Source organism: Megalops cyprinoides, chromosome 7 (assembly GCF_013368585.1).
Source record: "Megalops cyprinoides isolate fMegCyp1 chromosome 7, fMegCyp1.pri, whole genome shotgun sequence".
Classification (NCBI taxonomy): domain Eukaryota; kingdom Metazoa; phylum Chordata; class Actinopteri; order Elopiformes; family Megalopidae; genus Megalops; species Megalops cyprinoides.
This window is the reverse complement of record NC_050589.1, coordinates 21,099,887-21,125,896: the sequence shown is the minus strand read 5'-3', so window position 1 is coordinate 21,125,896 and position 26,010 is coordinate 21,099,887. Positions and strand designations below refer to the sequence as shown.

Here is a 26,010-nt window from a genome sequence, read left to right as displayed (position 1 = left end):
ATCTTCTGAGAAGAAGGCAGCGAAAGGAAAACATTCCTGGCATTTTCCATCCAGCTGATGGCAGCTGGAGGGCAGTGGGGGGGGTTGGGGGGGCTGAGTCTCGGCTGACAGAATCTTAACTGTTGCTGCTCGTGCTGTGATTGTCTGCCAAAGGCACCTCCCCCCTTGAGGGAGCAAGAGGATTAACCGCTGGGACTGTGATGGACATACAGCTTGCAACTCAATGAAATGAACTTTTGTCCCCACGCTGTTTAGAACCGGACCTCTGAGAAAGGTTGAGTTCCCCTGCCTCGTAGGAAAAAAAAAAACATCCTGCAACCCGAGGAGGCCACAACACCTGTATTCGGGTACAAATATGGCAGCTGGCTGGGGAACTCATGAGAAATGAGGAATTCCATATGGAGGGTACATACATGAATTGAGAGAGGCAGCGGGTGTCTGACAGGTGGGGGACCCGCATGCACCTGCTTCCCGAACAATAACTTCTCAGTTGCCAGTCCACAGCGGTTAATAAAATGATGGCGTGAAATGGAAGGCAGTTTTTTTTTGCTCTGAATGCGATGAATGGAGCTTGAACTGAGAAAGCTGCAGAAAGGCTCTTATGTACTTTGCGGCAAAGTGTAAGGATGGACAGTTGTGTTACGGCGAGGTTGCCGAGAGAAATGGGAGGGGGTTGTTGTTTGCCCTCCAGGTGTCTCCAGGTTCTGGAATAAGTTTTTGTGAGGCGATCTGTGGTAAAAAGGCGTGGTTTGTTTCACAGTGATCTTTGGCAGTGTGGTATGACTCCTCTTTTTCCTCCTCCCTCTGAGATGGGTGGCAGGACATTGAGTAGCTAGTACCAACCGGCTGTCCTGAATTTTGAGTCAGGGGTGCCAACCTTGCAAATTTGAGCTTACTACCGAACTGAAGGAAACAACGGCTGTTTTTTTTTAAGACATCAATGCATGGGAATGTCAAACAAATAAGACTTTCAAAATGCATTTCCTTGCATGCATATACAATTTTTTGTAGCACAAGCAGAGACTCTCTATTTGGTGCCTAATGCATGACGTTTGACTACTAATGCCACCTTATGCAATGCCAAAACTCAACAGTGAAAAATGCACTCTTTTTGGTAGCTACCCTAATCAAGCCATAACAACAGCATAAATACATTTTTTACACAGGAAAGTTTTCTTTTAATGGAGTTGCACCTGCTGAGACATTTTTTGAAACAGCACTCTGAAACATATATACATGCCTGACAACCATAAAAAATGCAACTTGCAGATTACTGTGCTGGCTATAAATCGTATGAATATACTTATAAATGCTCAGGAAATACAACTGATTGCTGGTCAATGCAGCTTCTGTCCTTTTAACTGATTCAGTGAACATACACAATACACAAGTCTTCATTTACATCCAAATTTACAAACAGCCTTTATGATTTTCGGATTTACAGGCCAAGATAGAATGCATCATTTTTTAACAACAGTCCATAAACGGTTGGCAACCCTGAGCTGTGTGCTGGCTAAAGCAAGCAAGAGTTACAAGCACGGAGCAGTGTGTTGTGAGCACTCAAGGTAGGTAGTGCCCCACCGCAAGCACCGATCCAGGATCACCGAGCCCAGCTCAAATCCTAACCCCCAACCAGAGGTCAGAGGTCAGCGCTCGATCGAAGATCAGTGCTTGGGGGCACCACATATCTACACAACGGTGGGAGTCTGCTGTGGCACAGCACCATGGGGAGGAGACTGAAGCCATGCAGGGGTTGGTTTTGGGGAGGGGGTTGGGTGGGTTCTCCACTACTCACGCTGGACGTTCCCCTCGGAGCGCTTTACCATCCCTGCACCGAGTTGAGGGGTCGGGGGGGAAACAACAGACATTACTAACCCGGAAATGGAAGACCAACACCACTCCCCCTCCTCCGCCGTGGCCTGTAAGTGCATGACTGCACCCGGGCTCAATCACACCACGTCACATCCTCAAGCCACCACCATCATACATATATGCAGCCAAGGGGTTTGCCAAAGATTTAGCCGGTTTGCCTTTCTAAACAAGTGAACAGTTATGAATACTGCATATGCATTCACCATTTTTGTCTCCAAATTTCAGGTTCTTTGGAAAAGAGACAGTCAAAACATAGAGTAGAGGGAAGTAATTGGTTGGATGTACAAAACACACTCCAATCGGATGGCCCTTACCGTAAGTTTGACATTTTGCATGTCAAACATTTTTCCTGGGATTATTATTTTAAGAGAAAAGCCCTTGGTGCCCTTTTTGATTATTGTACTGCCTGCAAATGACTTGGGATCTTCTTTGAGATCATGATGGTTCAGGAGACAAAGGGCCAGGGGTAGGCAGAGGGTGCAGCCGACTCAGTGTACTGACCTGTATATCCCTGATTGCAGTTGCAGACCACCTGCCTATTACGGTTGTCCTGGTAACAGGAAGCAGCAAAATGGCGTCCGCTTGCCGGGCCGTCAGGACAGGGGCAGGGCCGACACTGGCTCCCTGAGCCTAGCACTGGGTTACCATAGTACCCGTTGGCACACCTAGAAGGGAAACCAGCCCAGATTGACTTGGGGGCTCATCGAAATCAACCTCAAAGTATTGAGAGACCTGCAAACACCTGCTCCTTTCCCTTTCTAATCAGCCTCCCTCTGTCTTTTCCCTTCCTTCTCCTCCTCACCTTCGTTCCCTGACGGTCCCTACCTTTCGCACTTGTCTCCCGCAGTGTTGTCTCTGCAGTTCAGGCAGCTGCCAGTCCTCTGGTGGCACTCCTTGGCATGCCCGTTGCACTGGCAGGGCCTGCAGTTGGGGAAGCCCCAGTGCCCCGTCTGGCATCCGTCGCAGCGGGGGCCGAAGGCACCGGGGCGACACTGGCACTGCCCTGTGTACTGCTCACAGAGGCGGCTGCGGGAGCCCTCCGGATTGCACTCGCACGCTGGGCAGAGGGACAGCAGGGGGCGCCATTGGGACAGAGGGTAAAATGAAGAAATGTACGGTCAAAACCTGTCTGGGTCTAACAACTATGGGTCCGACCTCAAAATAATAATTTTTTTCTCAGGGGTTATGGTTATTGTTGGTGTAAGTGTTGGGTGTGCTGATCCTGAATCAGTTAATGGAAACAGAGGAATACTGCTCTGACTTGTGCACGTCACCTCATGTCTATGGTGTGTCAGCTGTCAGGGCTAATCAATGGTTGTAAATATATCATCCTATGTAAAGATGCCTTCCAGGCGAATTACCATAACTGAGGTAAAAATAGTAATTATGAATGACTACAATACAAACAGCTGCAAGTATTTATGTCAGTAATGAATAAATCACCCTATCAAACAGGATAAAAGTAGAAGTGTCAATGTGTGCCTATGACTGTATGGCTGAATGTCAGGCAGGCCAGGTCTCTGTGAGAGGACAGGGACACTCACGTTTGCACCCCGCTGGCCCGAAGCCATAGGTCCCAGGAGCGCATCGGTCACAGCGCCTGCCGATGACGTTGGGCTTACAGCGGCACTGGCCACCCCGGGGGTCACATTCTGAGCTGACCGAGCCCTGAGGGTCACACTGGCAGGCTGTGGGGGAGGAATGGAAGCCTTAACGTTTACCTGTCATCACAACGTTTCAATTAGAGCATTAAAGATATACACAAATAACGAATTAAATAATGTTTTTAGCAATTGTTGCAGAGAATAGTGCATCAGGGTTAATTCGGGCTTTGCAATTATATGCGTGTGTGCGTGTGTCTTCGGATGTGTGGAATGCACATATCCTGCACACATGCATTTGTGCACACAGATGCATGCAGTCTCTTGTGTGTTGGGAGTGTGGGGCAAACTGCATTATGTTCTCATCCTTGTGCTTTGAGACTGTCACAGGTATTCCTGTGCTGCATAACAAATGGACCAGTGAGACAATGAAGGCATTGAACTGCGCTGAACCACTAGAATGCCCTTGTTTGCAGTGCCAGCGCCGCTGTGCCAGCCTGCGCCTCCCCAGCGCCGGTCACCCACCCAGGGCTCCGTCGTTGATGATGGCGGACATGCTGGTGATGAGCTTGGCGCAGACGTCGCTGAGCTGCGGGCGCGACACGGCCTTGGCCCCCTCGTGGCAGCGGTAGCGCTCGTAGCTCTGCTTGCGGGCGATGGAGGCGGGGTCTCCGGCGATGAACATCTCCAGGGAAGAGTAGCGCGGGAGGAGAGAGATCTGAAGGACAGGGAGGGGGAGGGGAAAAAGGGGAGACAGACAGAGGATGGGAGGAGGAAGGGGGGGCAGAGGGAAAAGGGTATGAGGACAGGGAGAAGAGAGAGGGAGAGGAAAAATGAAAGAGATGAAGAGGGAAAGAGAGTGAAAGGGGAAGTGGCAGGCAAACAGGATAAGGGAATATGAAAGGAGGTGACAGAGGTGAGATGTGATTTCTGACCTCTGAGATCACATGATAACAACTTCACATTACACACAGAGGACTCACCATGTGGTACCACTGTGCAAAATACATCATACTATTATTATTTCATGGATTTTCTTTATCTTAGATATCTAGCCAGAGCTCTGATCTGATTTGACATTCTGAGGTAACTTTTGAAAAGTATTTGCTTTCATAAACCCAGCACTTATCCATGTAGATACCCTTTGAAGGGCTGACTGTCAGGCCAGCCTGACAGGGATGCGGGTCTCACCGAGTCTACTAGGATGTTGGCACCAGGGACCTTGGTCCGGCCGGAGTAGCGGACGAACTCCAGGCGCAGGGTGTAGATCACCGCTCTCTCCAGGCAGACAGGCTGAGGCAGCACTGCGTACCTGTGCAGTGACCACAGCGATATGGATCAATCAGTGATCCCATAAATCAACCACTAAAGCCAAGCAGCCAGTCAATCAATCAATCGGTAGTAATCAACCAGTCAACTACTTACACACCACCAGACCCACATCTGTCAGGTGTGGCCAGAAATAAAATATGTGTGTGTTTGTGTGTGTGTGTGTATGTGTGTGAGTATGCATTCTGGTGAAGGTGACAGCAGTGAAACAGCGGCCCCCAGTCAGACCTGGATCCAGCAGGCAGGGACACAGACAGCAGGTCATCTGCAGGGATGGTGTTCCCGCAGGGGCTGCTGGTAGGGATGGGACCTGGCCGCACCACCGTCACACGCACCTCCTCCCAGTCCCGCGGCATCTGGAGACCACACAGACCCCATCACACACCGAAATATATACAGCACACAGATGCATAAACACACAAAAATCACACAAGGGCACACCCACATGTCTGCAAAAGCACACATTTCACCAACCAAGGGAGTACCACTGCAGGGATTCATTTACCTTTGGTCACGTGTACTGTGAAAAAATGCATAAATGTTTCTCTGGATGACTGGGTCTCTCTACTGCCAATGGAATATTGTACTTATTCACTGGGTGCAGGGGCCCTCACCAGTGGTTCATAGCGAATCAGGACGTCGTACTCCATAGAGTAGGGGATGTTGTTGATGGAGAACTCCAGGGTGCTGCCCTCAGGCACACGGGCGAATCCGGTACCAGTCCAGGTGGCTGCACGACCCGGCTGGTGCTCCCTCTCTTCCACAGTGCAGCCCTATCAGGACACACACACACTGTAAACACTTTTGTATTCAGGGAATATGGCAGAATTTCACTAACAGGAGCTGGGCTTACCTGTCCCAGCTTAGCAAGCTCCGCCTCATAGGTGTAGTGATCCAGAGCCATGAAGTAGTACCCGGACTCCACCTGGTCACACTGCCGGCCCACCATGTGACTGCGGCAACGGCACTGCCCTGTCTCCATGGAGCAGCTGGGAGAGAAGCTTATGGGTCAGCACCTCACACTGCTAGCAGCTACACAGACAAACACACACATACACAGACAAACACATAATCACACACATACTCAGAGACAACCAGACAGACATGTAGACACGTACGTACATATGCACACACACAGACACACACACATGCAGACACCCACAAACGGACAGACAGACTGAAACACACAGGTCCGAGACACGCTGAGCACTCACTGGTTGTCGGTGGCACCGCCCACATCGCAGTCGCAGTCTCGGCAGCCATTTGCGTCGTGACTCAGAGCCCAGTGTTCCGGCTGGAGGAGAGAGGAAGACAGAGTGGCACACACTGAACACACCCCATCCGGCTAAACAACAGCCTCCAATGGCAGCTCGGCTCAGTCAAGCTCCTGCTGAATCACTCAGCCAATCAGCCACTTTTCAGCTGTCACATTGTTTCCGACTCGAGTGACATACGTGTCAAATGCTTCCGCTAAACACAAGCAGCTACAGTGCCTTTCAGAAATAAAACAGAGATTCTTGCACTTGATTATTATACAGCCATTAAACACTGGCTGAGACTACTGAGTTGTGTACATTCGTGTGTTGTGACCATGACGAAGGCTAAACAGGAAAAATCACTTGAATGGACAGAGATATGCTAAAGAGTAAAGCATCTGGTGGCACGCTGTTCGTGACCCCCCTGCATCCGAGAGGCCAATTAAAGCATATGTAAACCAATCCCATCCGGGAAGGCTTTGAATCCCTGAACTAAATTTAGACAATACAGCCCAGTCTAGAGGGCACATTCCTGGATACTGTTACTAGCCAAAACAGAAAACAGGGGCTCTGCATGGAGATGATACACTGGCAGCCTGAAGCACATCTGGGGCTTATCCGTTCTCAGGACAAAATAAATTAATTTAAGTTCAAATGTGAAATAAAAGACAAGGAATTGTAAGATAATATTTTAGAATATGTCACTTAGACATAAACAATTACATAGATGTGGATAAAGCACAATGTCAGAGGTGGAATAGATGGATGTAGACGGATGTAAGATTGCTGTAGGGGAAAGTCTGGATGTACCTGAGCATGGGTGGAGGTATACATTAAGATTACTATAGGTGAAGGTGCAGGTGTGACACCTTACAGCAGAATGTTAGTGGAGATGTCAGTGTATCGGGGTGAACTCTTAAGGAGGTGTAGGTGGGCACATTACATGATAATAATGTAATGTAATGGGCAGGTCAGGGCCCTCACCAGGCACTGGTTGCAGCTGCGCCCAGTGACCAGCCGTTTGCAGAAGCAGTCACCACTGACAGGGTCGCACTGGGGGCTCCCGGACACGGTGCCCCGGCCATCACACTGGCAGGCTGTGGGGGGGTGGTTAAACAGCACTGACAATTACATAATAGGGGGTAGCATATAGATACAAACAGTGCAGACATATACTCTGTAGAGGGGAGGGTATAGAGGTACACAGTGCTAACATATAGGGGGGAAGTACAGAAACACATAGTGACATACACTCTATAGGAGAGTCAGTATAGAGTCAGTACATAGATATATGTGCTAACATACATTCTATAGAGGGATAGGTGCAGAGACACACGTACAAATGTACACTCTGTCTGTAGAGGAAGGGTACAGATATACACAGCACTTTCTCATCCTGTAGCGGGGCTCAAAGCCTCTCCAGGTAAGACTCACGCTGGCAGCCTTGGGGGTTGTCTGCACTCAGACCGAAGAAACCGGACTTGCACTTGTCACAGCGTGGGCCCTCCACGTGGTCCTTGCAGCGGCACTGCCCAGCGATCATGCCCAGGGAGGGGTCATCGTGGCCGTCACAGATGCCCCCGTTCAGAGAGCCGTCAGGGTCACAGTCGCAAGCTGGACAGGGGAGGCGTGACTCCAATTAGCCACACAAACACACACATGCACACATGCACACACACACACACACACACACACACACACATACAGACACACAGACAAACACAAATGCAAGCACACTGACAAACACACTCAGAATGTTCTCATTACACACAACACTGTTATTATACTAAGTCCAGAATTTCCCTGATTTGGATCAGTATCTACACAGGAAACTGAGCTACACTCACCCACACACACTCCGGGGTCTCGGATGTCCCTGGCTGGGTCCTGGTAGTAGAAGGGCTTGCACATCTCACAGTTGCGGCCCATGGTGTTGTGAAGGCAGTCATCACAGACGCCACCGCTAGTATTCCCTGTGGCCAGGTACACCGCCATGTCGAAGTGGCACTGGTTGGAATGGCCATTGCAGTTGCATTCTGGGAAAAAAATGATGACATGTACATAATGAGGGGAAGGTTCTTATAAAACAACATAAAGAAATATATTAGTTCTAGCTGTGATCAGGGAAGCGTCAGCCAAGGCCTATCATGACAAAAGCTTAAGATTTCCAATGAGACAGCACTGTAAGAATGATCCTCGTGCTGGTTGCGGATCACTCACTCTTGCAGGCGTTGGTGTTCCTGCCCTCCGCTGGCCTCCAGGGCATGTCGTTGTGGAAGTCATCACACTGTTCACAGTTCAAACCCTTAGTGTTGTGCTTACAGACACACCTTCCATGCACCTGTGGGCACAAGATGAGAAATAATAGTGAGACTTAATGTTTTCCAGCACTCAAAGAAAGGGAATGCCAGCCAGCTCTCATGATGCTGTGCATTCAATTCCTGGTCAGCTTACCAATTCCTAACCATAACACCAACACTTTCATATGGGAGTCATACTGGTCCAGAAACTGAGCATGTAGACAAAGTCTTCAACTTCATCATATCCCTGCATGCAAATGAATCCACACTGCTGCCATTGCAGACTTCCTTGATACACATCTTGATTAATAATTCAGCTGTCCGTATTTAATGTTTTTTAAAACCACTTCACACTAGTTACATAAACCCTGTTAATGTAAAAAAACCGGTTAATAGCACAGACTTTGCCCATAACATAATGGGGATGTAAAAAGGGGCCATCTGTGCCTCACCATGCCCTCTATGTCGTCTTTGATCCCAGCGATGGGTGCACACTCAGAGGCGTGGCCGTAGCAGAAGCAGTTGCCGCGGACCACCAGCTCGTACATGGCATAGTAGTACTTCTCCTTGATCTCCACACGGGTGTCCAGCAGGTTGTCTCCCAGCGTGTGGAGCTTGGTGAAGTTCACACGCAGGTTGGTGATCTTCAGCTGGTCTAAATGAGGTGGGGTGGAAAGAGAAGGAGTGAGATGAGGGAAAGCAAGATGGACAAGCAGTATAAAAGGAGAAGGCTCATCAAAATCCATTGCTCTAGTTGTGTTGCACTTTCCCAAATAAGGAAGACACGTATCAATGTGACCATCACATTGGATGGCTTTGTCACTTTTTTCTTCATCTTAGTTTTTCACGCACCCTTAAACATCAGCTTCTAAGTTCCAGGGTCTTCCGCTCACTAGATGACCACACCCCCACTGACAGCAGGAAGTGCTCCCTAAGCTCCATCCATCACCCCCACACCAGGGGGAGTCTAACCCCAGCTGGGAGGAAGTGGCCACCGGCCAACCGTAGCAGACCCTCACTGGCTAAGCATTTAGTTTTGGATGAGGGAGGGGTAATGGGGCAAGACAGTGCGAATTGGGGGGAGGGGGTGGAGGGGGGGGTGATAAATTCATAAACAGACACTGCTGCTACTGTGTGCATCCTCAGTGAATGTGGAATAAATCACTAACAGACATTGCACATTCGGTCAGTCACGGCCCAGCTGGAATCCCCCCCACACACACCACCGCCCTTCCACTGCAGAATCCCTGAGAGATTTGAGTGGAATCAGTTCCTACCCCATGAAATACCATGCAAAAATGCACTGGAAAACAGGGTTTGCGAAGTAACGGGGTTTAACAAATTACTTTTACGCAGCTGAGCATCACAACATCAATACGACTGCCTGGTGACTTCAGGGCTTTTGTGTTCTCTTCTAAATTTTCACTCAAAACACTGAAGTGCAATTCACTCCACTTTGAAGTGACAGCGCTGTAAATGGCCTGCAGGGATGTAAACGAGCCGAGATGAGAGAGGAACCGAGAGTGAGAGCTAAAGAGGGAGAGACGGGGAGACAGAGGTAGAGACACAGAGGGGAAGAGAGAGAGCAGCAGCAATCCAGAGCCCTATCAGTAGTCACAGGTTTTGTTATCTGGCCTTCTCCTTTCTCACATTGGGGCCCTGTTCTCAGGGCCTTGAATACACTACACTAAAAGCTTCTCTCCTTCCCACTCTGGGGGTGGGGAGGGCACATTACGCTATTTCAGTCTCTGTGGTATAACTGGCACAATGTGTCATATAAAACAGAGGCACAGGGAGGGGAGATTTCAATGACTAATGTATCTGTGGTAGAAATCTGATACACAGGAAAGAATGTGATGTGAGAACCAAAGAGAATGGGCCCTGGAAGCGGATTGGTGGGGGCATGTCGTTGTCCCGGCCAGCGCACGAATATGCTCACAACATAGCAGGGTTATCACATTTCAACAACGTCAGGTGGGTCAGCCTGTTAAAGCAGGGACAACAGCTGGTCAAAAGAGGACCACTGGCCATTCCTGGCATACAGCAGAAAAAAGGAAACTCTAGAGTTAGGAACTTAAAGTTACCACAAGACTGAGGAGTGCTTACAATCCCCTCAAACATAATAACCACCATCATCAACCCCATTATTCTTGAATTCTCATGCTCCCATAATATGAAACTAAAACAATGCTCCATCAAATTGGCTTTCAGCAACTCATTTTTGTCATTAACAGGAGACATCTGGGTATTGTTCATATTGTTCCTTCCCAAATTTATTTCTCATGCCTTGGCTGTTCTCTTCATGGAATGGCTCTCTAGACTAAACCAAATGCTTTTTTCATATCTCCTGAAACAGCAGGCTGAATGTAATTCCTTTGTTCTTGCTGTTATGTTGATATAATGCGTTACACAAGCAAATTCCACGGGCTCTGTTAAATGAGACATCGTGTTCTGGCATTTTCAGATGACTGCAGCTCTGCTTAATACATCAACCCTCTCCCTCTGTTTAACTTCATCCGACAACCTATGAAGGGGTATGTCATCATATCAGGGTAATGTACTGTACACTACTCACAATGCATTTGATCTCTTTTTCAGTCTAAAGTACAAGAAAGGGCCATTCTGGAAGTCAGTTTGTGCCTTGTTTTGATGTGACTCAAGTACGCCCTTAGTGCAGTTAGGGAAAGATGTGCTCACTTGTATCTGGAAACAGCACTGCAATGCCAGTTAAAATAAAAAATGCTCTGTATGTGTGGGAAAGAACAGCTGCTCTTTCCATCCCTCCGACTCCCCACCGCACTTCACAAATTTCACTGCTGGACTTTCATGCTGAATAACCTCTGCTCTGAGAGTGTCTGTGTGTGCCCACGACTTTAATAGCCAAAGTGTGCAGTAGGCTTTACTTTCTCTGAATCTTGGGGCATTAGTGCTCAAAACTGTAGAACTAAAGTGGTCCTATGAATACCATTATATGTTGAGGCTATTAACTTCCTCTGAATAATGGAGCTATGGTGGTTACTTCCACTTCATGTTGAAGCTGTAGTGGTCAATTCCTTTCAATATAGGAAGCTGCAATGGTTAGTTACAAGTAATACTGGGGCTATGGTGGTCACGTTCACTGAATGTCAGGGCTGTAGTGATCATTTGCATTGAATGAGGGGATACAACGGTCACTTACTCTGAATATTAGGGCTATAGGGGTCCTCAATGCGGATGGCTGGGTCGAGAACCCTGTAGATAACCTGGGAGTAAGGGAAGACGATTGGTTGACCAGTGAGTGACACATCATGGCATTGGAAAGGATGCAGGCACTCCAAATATTCCCTGTTATGGATTAAATGTTACAACAATATACCTGAGCGCTGTTAATTTGAATCACAGGTAAGCCACTACTATCATATCTTTGATTGAAGTGAATCAGCCTAACAAGGGCACAAATTTATCCATACATTATACACATGAAAGAATAACATCCTACTGTGACCCTTGCCTTACCTCTCCTTCTGTGGAGGGCTCGATGTCAGAGTAACGGGACTCACAGATGACATCATCCACCTTACGCAGTGGCCCCTGGGAAATCCCAGGGAAGACAGAGGCACAGTCGTAGGCGAAGTAGCGATACACCTGCCAGGTGCGGCCGAAGTCTGCAGAACGCTCGATCAGCAGTGCTGCTGGGCGAAATGTCTGCACAGAACAACAAGCAGTCAAATATTAGCAAGGAGATTTCGGGGGTGGACATTTACCTTTACTGTGCAGTATGTAGTGAATACAAAGATTCATCAATTGTACTGAAAAGTCTGTATCAGTGTAGACTGTCCTACAGTTACGTACAGTACGGTGAGTTCTCTCCAGTTGAGATGCAATGTCTACGAATATATATTTTAAACCACTTTAATTTTTTTAAGAATATGAGTTGTATAGATGCAAGCTGGGGTCTACCATATCATACAGGAATCTTTGATTATGAGGTAGGTATTCCCACTATGAGTGTCTAGTCATGATGACACATCTAATAAACAATTAAAACATGAATTAAATAGAACAATGTGGCCAATCTATTAGAGTTGTATCTACAGTATCCCCATGACTCAGAAGCTCACCTTGAAGGTCATGATGAGATGCGTGAAATGAAACTCCGCCTCCAGGTCCAGCTGAATGCTGACATCAGACTTCCCTGCAGACACATTGGAGGCAGAGTCAGAAAAATCTACACCAATCTACAGACCAAGATTACAACAGTGTACCCACTGTACTGCAGAGTACGGCGCATCAGCTGGTACTGTTCAGATTCCTACATAGGTAATGTATATGGCTGCTAATAATAACACCATCATGCACCATTTATATATGGAATGACTCAAGATCTACTTTGGGACTACCTTTCATTATTGCTCCCTGTTTTTCAACTAACATGACCTTTTCAAAGTTCAATTTCAAGTGTATATGGACAAACCTACATACTAAATATTGTGCGAATTTACCTCTGCTACAGCTAGGTATAGATGTGATCACCTCTACAGATGCGAGTACCTCCAAATGTCTGTCTGTCTGTCTTAAATGGTTACAAACAGATTAAGATATAAAATAAATTTAAAAAGTACAAAAATAGTAATTGAATTTAGTGTTTTTAAATTGTTTTCACTGTTCTCTTCAGAAAGACAGGGAACATTGCCTCTACCACAACTACCATATAACCACACAGCTGGGGAGAATATCCCACACTGGCATTTGAAAATAAGCCACACACTTAATGAAACTTCACTTTTCTTTCAACACCAGCCCTCTTTGAACAGCACTTGACTGCAGCAAGCATTTTCCTTGAGTAGAGCAGTGTGAAGGGCACACTGCCAGGCAACATGAAGGGAACTTCTGGCTTTGTGTGGTCTTTCATGCAATCAGATTAAGAGGGCATTCTTTTCATGGTAAAATGTTTTCAATGACACAGCCTGTAAATAACAACAAACTAAAAATCCATTTGAATGCACAACAAAAAAATCACTTCACCACAGTTTAGTAGTAAGTTATTTTCTTTAAAACAAAATCTCTGAATGTGATCACAAACTAAAGTAACTCTGCTTTAAAATCTCATTCCTGGTTATATTTGCTGTCAGCCACGAGATCAAGAAGAGCAAATGGTGTCAGGCATCATTTAAAAACTTCTTGATCTTGATCTGAACGTAACAATAATGACAGACTCCATTGATGTGATTCAGCTGTCGGATCATCGGCGTTTGCCCCAGGGGTCTTATAAAAGAGAGGGCATTTCTACTGACAGACCCAAGTGAGCTGTCTGTCAGCCAGGGAACGGCAAGAACCAAGGACTGGAGGGCTGGGGTTCGCACATGAGATATTCACCTCAGCATCGCCATCCCAACAACCTTGAGCTGTATGACAGCAGTTTCTCTAAGCATCAGAACCGTAGTCACTGTTGCTCTGTATGCGCGTGTGTGTGAGTGAATGAAAGAGAGAGAGAGAGAGAGGCACTGATGCGCATGTTCACAGGCGGTGACAAACGGAGAGGGCGGTGAACTGAGATTAACCTGTTATTCATAATGCACCCCCAAACAGGAAGGAAAGGAGAGGAGAGGAAAGGCAAGGCACGCTGGGGTCTGGGAGCCAGGCCGCCTGCTGAATAGCTCACTGTTTTTCCACCGCGGGCGTTGTGTTGTTAACACTGATGTAGAGAGCCAGACTGGAAGCAGCCCCTCCCGATCCCCAGCCCCAGCCCGCACATACATACACAAACACACACACTCCCACACAATGACAGGATTGAGCCCTCAGCACTGCCTTGCAGCTCAAGATAAAGGCAGTGCCCAGACAAGGCCAAGACTGAGAGGGGCCAAATAGGGCAATGGCTGGACCCCTCCATGGCGGGGAAAAGGCAGGGGTATTGAGTACGGCCACATGCGTCGGCTGGCGGATGCAGTCACGCACGTGCTGGACAAGTCGGCCACTGTTTTCAGTGTCACATATTTCAGGCCCCTGCGCAACCTCCATGGAAATTGTTTAAAAATAGTGACCATTTCCTGCAAGGCGTGGCCTTGTATTCTGTGTAGTATCTTATCAAAGTTCTCTGTGAAGGCCATGGGACCGGTGGCTGTTTGCTGCTGATTGTACAGCAGCCTTGTATTGAGTTTCCTCATGAAAATATACACATTCTGTAGTTTCACTGTGTTCATTAAGCACTACATATGTTACGGAATAAATGATATAAATCAATATGATGAATATGCTAAAGGTAGTGAAGACAAGGAGGAACTACAGCACTTGTGCAGAAGGCAATTTGTCAACATCAGACTCCAGGAGGGTGTTTCCCGTCGTAGTCTGGCACATTGAAGCCCTAGTCTGTAATTACCAACATCTGTGCAGCTGGCTTGACTGACGCGGCACTGTCTGTTCAGAACAGCGTGATACTCAGATCGAAGTGTGCTTTGAAGGGAGTCCAGCACCGCCCCCTGCTCTGGCCTGCTGCAGCCCATGGGCCAAGGAAAGAGAGCGGCTGCCCATAGATCATCACTCTCCCTCTTCCACCCCCCCCCCCCATTCACTCCCTCTCTCTCCTTCTGCCAGTCTCTCTTTGTCATACTGTCTCTCACTGATTCTCTCATTCAGCACTGACATGTGGGAGAGCCTGAACTGATGTCACTCCCAGCAGACCCCAGACCTCTGATCTGAGGGAGTGGTGAAGACTCACTGTTCGATATGCATTTGACTGCAGAAAGAGTGGGCTTAGAAACATCTCCCGACAATGGTACACAGCAAATATTGAGCAAACATCTCTGTCTGCTTCTGTTGGAAATTCATCCCTTTCCTTTTTCAAATGGCTGGGAAACATCAACTGGAAAAGAACAGCATAAACCACACTTATTGAGTCCTCTTTTTTTCAGCAGGTAGAGTTGCGGGATTTTTCCCTGCTTTGAAGAGAATGTGAAAATGAATCGAAATATAAATTCAAACACAATGAACAAAGGTACCGTTCTCTGACTGCCACCAGGACTTCTTGCGGTGTGGCTTAAAGGTAGTGATGACGTTCTCGATGCGGTGGCTGATGGTATTGTAGACTGGGTCATACGGCCGACGCGAGTCGCACTGGAAACACTTCTTCTCATCCTGCAGGAGTCGGTTGAGAAACAGGGTTCACGGGATAAACAGTGAAAGGAGCCCTTTACAAACCTTTTAAAAGCCACATACTGAATAGGTTAACAGGCTAATGTAAGTAACAGACAGAGAAGAAGAAGTCTTTAAAGATTTAGTCCCAGTTGTTTAACCTGTAATCAGCAGTAATGATGGTGTGATGCCTGGCCAAACAGTGGTAATATACAATGCTAGAACAGTAGAAGCTCTAATGTCTTGGTGATGGTGATTGTCCCTGACTCCAATGCTGTTTGCCCTTGGCAAGCTGAGAATTGAAGTTGTTCTGCAAAGTTTCAAACTCTCAAATGTCTTTTCATTTAATTGAATAAAAGAAACTCAATTTCACTAAATTACCTGTTGTTATATTTTATTTTTTTTATCTGAGGCAAGATGTGTATTATTTGGGCACTGATATGAATGGTGGTTCCTAATGACTGATATTTTGCTACTGGAATTTGGTGCTATTTTATAGCACCAATCTTTTTTTATATATGTTTATATAAGTTTTTTATACAGTAAGCTTGCAGCTCTGGAGTTTGCTTCACTGTGGTGGCAGACAGGAAGCCCTGTGATGCTATTAAGCATCCCTCTGTGATGCGACATATGGCCTGGGCAGCTGTGTGGGAGTACAGGTTCAATGGTGGAGGTGAGAAAGGGGGGGACCTGCCTGCAGGTGACTGACGATGCAGTAAGGCTCTCTTCTCCGCAGGCCACAGGTGGACGAAGTTTTCAGATTCTTCTCACGCCCCACCAGCAGGTCTCCTGTTGCTGGGTAACAGCTGCCGTGGGTACAGCCGTGGGCCTGGTCTGGCTCCTGGCCCATAGAGCCAGCCAAGGCTGGAACACACACAGAGGAAAAACAGTGAGTACACTCTAGACAGCGACTATTAAAACTGTGTATTACAGCTGTTTTCACCCTGACACACGCACCAGCAAGCTGTGCACCCCACAGACAGAATTTCACCATGTTAAACATTGAAAGCTCTGTAAATGAACGATGCCAGCTACTTCCCGTATTTGTTCTTGCTCTGACTCCTTCCATGCTATGCGTGGGGCTCCCTCAGATCCCTAACTGGGAACACCAGGTATAAAGGTTGTGGAGCTAATCTAGACCCAATAACTGCTATTTGTCTGCTTTTTACTTTTTGACTACAAACTCATTCTGTAAAAAAAATCTTGTCACATTCTCACATGTTAAAATGACAAGTGAAACCACTATTTCATTTATAGTCAAGCAGTCAAGCAACTGAATGGAGTTATTTACTGACTGCAAAAACACAACTTCAGATTATTCTGCAGACAGGAGGCAGACAGGACTGAAATAAACCAGAAGAAGTGAGATCATGATCTTTTTAAATACCACTGTCTGCTGGAGATAAAAGGCTACATTCAGATGTCAGTCATTGTGAGGCTTGATCATGTGACCTGTCGGCCCCTCTGGAGCTGCTGACACTCAGCTGTTACGTTGTGGCATCGTGGTAGCACAGTTGCAGCGCTGCAGAAACACTTCAAGAACCTGCTATCAGAGCTAGAGGCCTTATCACCACAGAATCAAGAGACAAAAATGAAAGACAAGGTGGTCAAACGCAAGGTTTGCATGGTCTTCTCCATGCAGCAAGGCAGACACAGCAGGGAGAGCAACCTGCGTGTGCTCGAAAATAAACGTTTATGTCACACAGGGTCCGTCATAGATTCCAGCCAACATCCCAAAATAGCCACCTTCCCAGGTCCTGTGGCAACCGACTGTTTCAGTCTGGAACAGGTGGTTTTCAAATTCAGCTTGCATATTCAATACATTCATCTATGCCAGATATTTTCACTTCAACCACTATTCAGTTGTACATTGAATGATGACTGTAAAGGTCTAGGTCATTTTGAAAAGAGAAGCCCCTGGTGTGCCTTGAATCCAGAGACAGTCAACACACACCTGACAGTTCATCCTGAGGATATGCTGCCGGTCTGACACTGGGGCTCATCTCGCATTGCACCCAGGCTCCATTCCAAGGGAAGGGCCTGAAGACACAGGGCCTTTGTGCTCCTGCCTCGGGACCACATTCGCACACCGCGACCCACCCGCCTCGCCTCACACACAGCCGACACAAAACCTGCTCTCACTCGCCCGCTGTCATAAGAGGCACAAACTTGTCACAGATCTTGCTTTCAACCCTTTTGATGAAAAAAGACAAAGGTACGGATATGGTCCACTCTCTTTCTCCCTTGTTGAGTGACACACAGAGGGGAAAAAATTGTTTTGGTTACTATCTGAAACCTGAAATTTCTTTATCACCCTCCCCCAAAAACAAATACAGTTGCTTTACCGTGTAGATTTAGGTTGTTTTTTAGTAACCATGGCATGCCTGGCCTGCATGCGTCATATAATGAGTTTGACCAATAATTTATCTAACTCACAAGCCTTTATAATTGCTCATGCTGATACACTAACGGTAATACTACTCATATGTGGGAAAATAAGCCCCTTCTCCCTAGATAATGTTGTTCTGGCACTGATTGGCTGTTATCTAAGGACCAGAAAAACGTTATCTCAGTTCCCTTCCTGTTGCCTGAAAACTGTCTTTTGATAATTCTTGCTCTGCACAGACCACTACAATTATGGTACAACCACAAAACCTGCTTCAGCAATTACTGCTAATCGCAGCAACTGTGGCATCACCAACCAGCGAAATAAAAAGGACAAAAACAGAGGTCAAAACAGAATAAATGGCCTGAGAAGAGTAGCTGAAGTGTACAACTTTTCCTTCCTTGGTTAAGTAGCTGCTTCAGCTTTAAACTGGGCAGGGGAAGGCAGAGGGAGAGAGGCAGAGAGGGGGAGAGAGAGAGGGAGGTCTGTCTGTACACAGAGCTTTTGTTGAGACAGTGAGAAAAATCACCCAGGCGCAACACGATATCTATTTTAGTCACTGGAGCACATTCAAAGGCTGCCTGTACTATGCTGTAATTTGGGCCTGTTCACAATCTCTCTCATCCTGTCGCTCCCCGTCACAGGCAGAGTTCACCAGCACTCTTCACCCCTTTCCCTGACACACAGGTGCTGCTGTCCCGCTGCCCCCAAACACCCTGCTATCTCACTTTTCAAACTGCCCATATTTGTGCGCTGTGCTGAGAGCACGGTGCTGGACAGAGAAATTCCTACGAAATATTTCCTTGGCATCCCGCGGAGTTCCTCACGCAGCTACACATATCGAATATCATTTTTGTTATCACTCCTCGCATAGTTGCGAGCGTAACACATTTCACAATGCCTTTCCTACACTGTGAACAACCGGAGGCCTGTCTTTCATAATTGGTGGGTCACGCTGCACGCAATGGACAGGCAGCCGCTTCTCCTCCCCGGTGAGCGCAGCTCTCGCCTGCCTCGCTGCTGCGGGCTCCTGCCACTCACTGCTCTTACCCATAAATGGGCAAACGGCAAGGAATGCAGCCGACAGCTGAAACGAAAAATACCTCTGACCTAACAAAGCCCTGCTGTTATGAGCAGTGGACAAAGAGGCAACCATCCTTCTTCAGGTTCAGCTGGAGCTATCTGTTACAGTGCGCTCTGCCTCAAAAGCTCAGTTCTACCAGTGTATGTTTAATTCTCTGTGCTGTTAGGTAAACGCTCCTTATACTTCAGAGTGGGAGGAAACGTAAAATGTAGCGATCATTCAATCATCTAAACGCTGGCCCAGGGCTGCTCAGATTCTCTACACTAGGAATAATTTTTCTTTTCAAAAACAAATGCATAAATATATTTTCTTCTGAAAAGATTAAGGTGACCTTGATTTAAGGCCCGTTTTAAAGATCTTCCTGCCTCTGAAGTGTGTTGCTGGCCTTCGTTCCATCTGCTGCAATAACAAACCAGATGACTTTGGACAGAACCCTTCCCAGCATCTTTGCTGGCCTTCAGTCCGAATGGCAGGGCTAATCTCTCTGTCAGGCCGGAGGACGGGACAAAGAGCGGCTCTTTGTGGAGGGGCTCACCCTGTGGTATGTATGCTTATTAGAGCCCGCCGCTTCGCCTGGAAATGTTTAGCAGGATGGGATTAATACTAGTCCGCCTGTCAGCTTTATTAGCTGGAAGCCAATTTTTTTTTCAAGCCTTCTCTCTACTTTCAACAAAGTTTTTCAGCTTCAGTACTTGGGATAGCGGGGGAGGGGGTCTGGAAGGAACGCTGCCCCTGCCCTGGTTCCAAAAAAAAAGCCTGATTTCTCAAGGCATGTCCCTGTGTTCCGTTTACAGACAAGAAAGCGGCAACGTGACACCAAGATGTCACATTCAGGACCGGCTAGATTACAGTGGCAGAGTGGGAGGACAGGACCGGATGTCACATACTTCCCAAATACCCCAACACAAAACAAACAAACTTAACAAACTAAATAAACATTAGGGGAAAAGGAGGGAGGGCAGGAGGATTTACAAATACCTGATGGGTACTATTGTTATACTGGTCATATCTTCAAACAATCTGTCAAAGATTATTTTCCAGCTGAAGACCCTATTATAAAAAGAGAAGCCAACTGAGCTGGCAATGACAGGCAAAATAGGGTTTGCAGCAGAATCTGTTACCTCCTTGTGGTGTGCTGAAATTAATGTGTTGACCAGTAATACATGTAATGCTATCATAATAAATAATATCTAAAATAGCATGAGTTTATTGCTCTTGCCTCCCTTGTCGGAGAAAGTTGTTAAAAGAACAAGCAAGAGGAAAACAGAATATGGCCAAGATTCACTGCCACCTTAAGCTGAACATGAGAATGCCTGAAAATGTAATGATGCCTCAAGATGTGACGCTGTAACAGTCAGACAAAAAACATTTCCAGGATGGTGACGGTCAACCAAATTTTTTTCATCTTCTCACTAAGCAGTTGACATTTCCTTCAGTCCTCCCATTCCTGCCCGTCTGACGTTTTAATGACTGTGTTTGCCATCCCCCAAAAACGAATCCGGTACCTCCTCTCCTCCCTCCTTCCTTTCGCTCTTCCTCCCTCTCCCTCGGAATCCTGGGAATTTCACTGGGGATCGTGAATCCTCAGGGAGTGGCCGGTCTGGTCCGGGAGAGAAAACATCTCTGTGCACAGAGGCTGGTACCAGGGGTCATCTGCCCTTCATCAAACCGCGGTGAAAAAAAAGCGCTACGACTACTGACTGACCCCACACACATCTGTAACTCCGTATGGACACCAGGACTCCGGTGGGTGAGAGAGTAGCTCTGGCAGCCTGGCTGCAACTGCTGGCCTCACATGCCACACGTGCAGGGCAGATGCTGGGGCAGATGCTGGAGCACTTCTGCATGACAGGCCGCCTGATTAACTGGCTGTGTTGCGCTGTTTGTTGCCATTCGACACCTTTGTTGCTTTGTTACGCCGGAGTCAGAAACTATTAGGATCACTTCGTCCTCTCTGCTACAGAGCCACTGCTGCGGCAGGCACTTATTCACTAGCCTCTCTCGCTCGCTCACGCTCATGTTGGGCGCTTGCAGGGCCTGGTAAAGACAATCGCAGTGAAATCATACAGAAGGTCTGGGGGATATCAACCACAAATGCTGTGGACCCCAAGGACACCGTGGTTTCTGGTTTCAGTTCCCTCTAAGCTTAGCTGAATTATTCAACACTTTCAACTGCACAAATTTTCACATGATCAATACATTAAGTCTGACGTAGAGGGACAATGAAAAGAACAGGAAGAGGCAATCTTTCATACCATTAAACCACTTAAGAAAACATACATCTGCTGCAGCATCGCACAGCATGCAAGCTTATGTGTTTACACACATTACTACAACCAGGATTTGAGACCAATAAGCACAGATTTCCTGAGGCAAACAACACAGGCATTTTCCAATTATTTATTCAAAGTGTCGCAGCTATTAGTCCAGCAGCCCCATTCCTTTTGCTGAGGCCCTCCCTGACACGGGGGCAGTGAGAGGCGGTGACTTTTCCTTTTCCTCCCGGTGACATGGATGAAGTACAGACCGCATGGGAGACATGGAGGTTGGAGAAACAGACACGGGGAAACCCGTGATGCGTTGGACAGGCCTCCCTTTCAATTTCTGCCAAGCGTCCCCCGGGGTCGGAGACGGGGGCGGCACGGAGGACACCGACAATTCCAGATGACTGCGGCAGAGCTCAGCCACGGGAAGAGAAAACAGACCGAACCAGCCCACAACAGAGCAGCACCGCTTCCACAACGCTGATAATTACAGGTCTCCAACGGGCTTTCGGCGAGCGTCTGCTTTTTTTTTTTATAACACAGAGGAAAGTCAGGCCGAGGTGCTCCCCTGTGCTCGGTTGCGACTGGTTTTCTGCGGGGTGCTTATCAGACCCCGTCATTACGCTCAGCAGGGCAGCTGCAGAGGGGGTGGCGGGTGGCTGTTCCTAGGCCAGGTACAGTGATTGGAGAGCAGGGATCTCTGGGCATGCTCTACGCCTAATGAGAGAGCTGCCTATATGGGCACCAGCTATACAACCCTGGGACCATCTGTTTTTGACATGGGAACATACTGCAGTCTGCATGGGGCCGGGGGGGGGGGGGGGGGGGGGGCACTGTGCAGTGTAGAGAGAGGGAAAGACAAGAAGGCAGAGAGAAAGAAGGAGAGAATATGTGAGAAAGAGTGAAAGTACAGAAGAGAGGAGAGAAAGCAAGTTGAACGAAAATGAGAAAATGAGACTTCAAGTGACCAAAAAGTGAGAGAAGAGGAAGAGAAGGGGCAGAGAAGAAAAGGAGGAGAGAGAAAGAGAGATTGAGAGAAAGAGAGAGTGAGAAAGACCCATCCCGGTTTCGCTTCACACCGCTGCTGAAATGCGCCCGAGCTTTTCCTGCTCTGCCCTCTGCAGAACAGGGTTACTGTGAGCACGCCAAACAAAGACCTGCTCTGTTCCCATCGCGAGACCGAACGATTTACAACTGCAACCCAAAACTGGAAAACCCTCATGAATGTCGACACACGATACCTAGGAACAGCACAACTGGTCAGGGTGCATGTGACAAAATCACACTGATCCTTTTTCAACAGTCCCGTCATACGTAAATTGTACACGGAGTCATCTCTGCTCCCTCCTCTGCTTCCCTCTCCCTCTCAGAGTGAAATTCCCTGCCTTGAGGGCAGGCTAATTTATCTCTGCTCTCACATATAAACAAACCTGTTCTCTCTCACAGCGCCTCCCTCCACCTCCTCTCCCTCCCATACGCCAGCCCAGCGCACAAGCTGGCTTTGCAGCTCATTGTTCTGCGAGCTGCAGTTCCGGAGTCTGCGCGCTGCACGTCTCGGGCTTGCGGCTATCGCTGCCCGGGGCGCCGACTGCCGCTTGATCCTCACCTGGCCTCAGAGAACTGGGGGATTATGGGTACAAACACCTGCTAGACGCTAAAGGAAACTGCGAAAAGCCAAAACACACAGCTCAATTAAACTCCAAAACAATGGCAGACAAAGGCCCGCGGGAAGTGCAGGATGCGCCGCTACAAAGCGGGAGGAGAAACAGAAAGCTTCTGAGGGATTCTCCCCTTTCATGTGCGGCCTGGCATTCATCCCTCCAGGAAAGTTATTTCTCCTCTGTTTAATCTGCATTCGGGGGAGAGATTTATGTAAAGCAGAGCCCGCGCTCTACGAGCCACTAATTTGATCTTCCTTTCAATATGAAACCTTCTCATAAGCCTTTCATTTTCATTTACTGTGGCGCACATCAACGCTCTGTACTTTCCCCACAAATGTTAATCTACAAGGGGAGAAATGTGGGAGGTAAAAGGCACCTCCTGAGGATGAGCACAGACCATCTGTGGCCTTTACAGGGTCCCTGAGCGCCAGGGAGGTCCTCCATTAGGTGTGACTGACGATAAGGGAACGACTGCAATAAATAAATGTCACAACACATGCAGCGGAGCCCTGTCAATCATCCGTGGGTACATTCAGCCGGGGGCATGCTGGAGGCTGGCAGCGAGAGTCAGGGGAAACAAAAAGTAAAAAACAGCCACCGCTCACGGTAGAAAAATACTTTTTCTCCATGGACGCTTCTTAAAAATAACCCAGCCGTTGCCCTCCTCCTCTCAACACCCCACGATGCTGAAAGGCACTGCATGAGTCCAGCGCTGCGTCAGCCACAGATGTGACGGGCTGGTCAGAAATAAACTGGAGACAGGGGCTATCTAGTGTGCGCCTTAGTTAGCAAGGAAACCATGTTCCTGAATGTACTAAGTAAGCCCCCCACCCCCAGAATACCACAGCTCAGCCCCCTCAAAGGCCAGAACCAGCACCCTGTTCATTCTGAGATATAACAGACCTGAGGCTCCGAGAGGAACAGCGCGATGCAGGGAGTGAAGTCTTAATGAACGCCACGTTTCCTTAACATGGTGCAACCCACCCGGTCCTCACAGCCCCCTTCATTTGAGCAGATGTGAACAGACCCATTAGTCCAAATGAACTGCAAGCGCTGGAAACACTCTCACCTTGTAAATCACATGCAAAGCTGCTTGGTTCGGATTCCACCGGGACTCTGCCACATGTCAGTAATGGCGACAAAGCACCAAAGTGCTGCGAGAGGGTGTTTCAGAGGTTCGGGGGCATGAACGCAAGACAGGCTGCAGAAGGCCATAAAGTGAAACAGACATGTTCTAATAGAAACATCCTGAGCACAGATTCAGTTCAAAAAAGGGAAGGTCTTGGTCTCTTACAAGAAAATGACCTTTACCTGTTTCAAAAGCCAGAGCCTTAGTGGGATGCTGGGATTAGCCCAACAGCTGTGTGCCTCTATTAAACTGCTGTGTTCCTCCCAGCTGGATCAGCAAGGGCTCCCCTTGCATGCACGATCGCAAAGAAGGAACACAATTTCAAAAGTCCACATGCAGCACATGTCCAAAGTGAGACACTCCTGCACTGCAGGAAGGGAACTCCAACATCACAGTGCTCCCACATACAGCGCACAGGCGCTTAGCTGCTGCGCTTCAGTCACGCTTGAACACATGAAATCAGTCTGCCCATATGTTTTGGCCCATAAATCCTGGTGTACTTTTAACATGCTGCTGATGAATAAACTATCCACTAAAATGAAAAATCCACTACACCATGTTAGGTGGTGGAAGAAAAAAAAAATCGCAAATGTCACTGACCAAGTTAAAATTCAGGTGACAGATGGTACCCTTGAGAACATTAACTGTCGCTAATACTCAAAATGAACTCAAAATGACAAACTGATAAAGAGCTTGGGATATTGCGCAGTTCTTGGACTTGTTTTACACTGAGAACTGGGAACAGTAGGTAACATAAAAGCTATTGTATTATGGATTTGTTTGTTTTATAATGGGGATATTAGACTGTTACACTTTATACCAATGCTCAACCACTTCAGTTATCCAGATCGGATGTATGGTAGTTTGTAGGCCATCACTGTGTGATGTATGCAGAACGACAGTAGGGAACTCTTTGAAACAACTCCCAGAGCTTCCATTAATTTATAAGTATCTATAATAAATAGTCCTAATTACCTTTAAGTACAGTTAAATATTGCAGGGGTTACAGTATTGTAGAATTGTTTCAAATGCTTATTTTAAAGCCCTAAGGGTACACAAGGGATTTGGTTAATGGCTTTTAGAATTAAGGCTCCAAATGATTGCCAGCCCATCTGAAAGCCATCAGAAATTTCCCCACATTAAAGAAATATGATTACCTTTTGAAAAACGTGTTCTGTTGACAGTGAGGACATTCGGCAGAGTGTTCTGTTGAATTTCTTAACTATAATGACTGTTTTGGTTGTTTCGTTCTTTCTATTGTGAATGGCCCAAAGAATCTCCTCAGAAAAAAATTAAATCTTGAGGGGTTTTCACCCTGGAACTCACATTTCTAACAAAAACAGAGGTCATTGTGTTTAAAATAATACTGCAGCCACTAATCAATCATCCATACTTGAACATCCGCAGTCATGAACACACCCACTTTAGCCATTTTTTTTAAGATTCTGAGCAGAGAATTAGCAATGCAAATAGACTATGAGGTTTGCACATTATTATCGGGAGCTTTGCAGAGTGCAGAGTGCACTCTCGCAGATACAAATGCAGAGAGACTCATTATAACCCCCAACCACAAGGCCACAATGCTAAAATAAACCACCCTGGGAGGCTGCGGGTCTCTGGGTTAAGATGCTATTTGCGGTTTAGCTGGGCTCTTTTAGGAGGGCAATAAACATAAAAGGTCTGTACCAGGAGACTGGGTGACTCAAAGCACCCCACAGTTTAAACAACCCACCAACCCCCCTCCTCCCGGGCTGCCAAACTCTATGTGCTACACATCAGACCCCTGGGTCTGAAACTGGGGTAGAATGACCATATAAAGCGGGGTTGGTTTAAAAAAAGAAAAAAATATATATTCTTGAGCAACTAGGATGGCGCGGTGGCAAAAAAGCATTCCTCCCCCTATCTTTTGCAAACTTCAGATAGTCCTCAAGTAACACTAAAATGGGCAATTGAGACGAGCAATAAAAAAGGGTCAACAGGAGCAAGATGCCAGAGAGAGTAAAGTTGACATTTGAGAA

The 26,010-nt window shown here is 47.3% G+C and overlaps 1 protein-coding gene across 3 annotated transcripts in view; it reads right to left on the bottom strand.

Moving 5' to 3' along the window:
- The window catches only part of lamb2 (laminin, beta 2 (laminin S)), a 35,499-nt gene that overhangs the window by 8,095 nt on the left and 1,394 nt on the right, over positions 1 to 26,010 (bottom strand). For 2 of the 3 annotated variants that reach the window (XM_036532934.1, XM_036532936.1), the window contains exons 3-22: positions 16,163 to 16,332; positions 15,336 to 15,471; positions 12,459 to 12,532; positions 11,854 to 12,042; positions 11,537 to 11,600; positions 8,811 to 9,013; positions 8,279 to 8,399; positions 7,906 to 8,094; positions 7,493 to 7,672; positions 7,043 to 7,155; positions 6,017 to 6,096; positions 5,656 to 5,791; positions 5,417 to 5,575; positions 5,031 to 5,158; positions 4,665 to 4,785; positions 3,999 to 4,191; positions 3,417 to 3,560; positions 2,698 to 2,929; positions 2,374 to 2,537; positions 1,796 to 1,828 (exon numbers count right to left, since the gene is read on the bottom strand). In XM_036532934.1, the coding sequence (XP_036388827.1) occupies positions 1,796 to 1,828; positions 2,374 to 2,537; positions 2,698 to 2,929; positions 3,417 to 3,560; positions 3,999 to 4,191; positions 4,665 to 4,785; positions 5,031 to 5,158; positions 5,417 to 5,575; positions 5,656 to 5,791; positions 6,017 to 6,096; positions 7,043 to 7,155; positions 7,493 to 7,672; positions 7,906 to 8,094; positions 8,279 to 8,399; positions 8,811 to 9,013; positions 11,537 to 11,600; positions 11,854 to 12,042; positions 12,459 to 12,532; positions 15,336 to 15,471; positions 16,163 to 16,332 (2,829 nt within the window). The remainder of the gene's footprint in view (positions 1 to 1,795; positions 1,829 to 2,373; positions 2,538 to 2,697; positions 2,930 to 3,416; positions 3,561 to 3,998; positions 4,192 to 4,664; positions 4,786 to 5,030; positions 5,159 to 5,416; positions 5,576 to 5,655; positions 5,792 to 6,016; positions 6,097 to 7,042; positions 7,156 to 7,492; positions 7,673 to 7,905; positions 8,095 to 8,278; positions 8,400 to 8,810; positions 9,014 to 11,536; positions 11,601 to 11,853; positions 12,043 to 12,458; positions 12,533 to 15,335; positions 15,472 to 16,162; positions 16,333 to 26,010) is intronic. The other variant, XM_036532935.1, reaches the window with a different exon arrangement.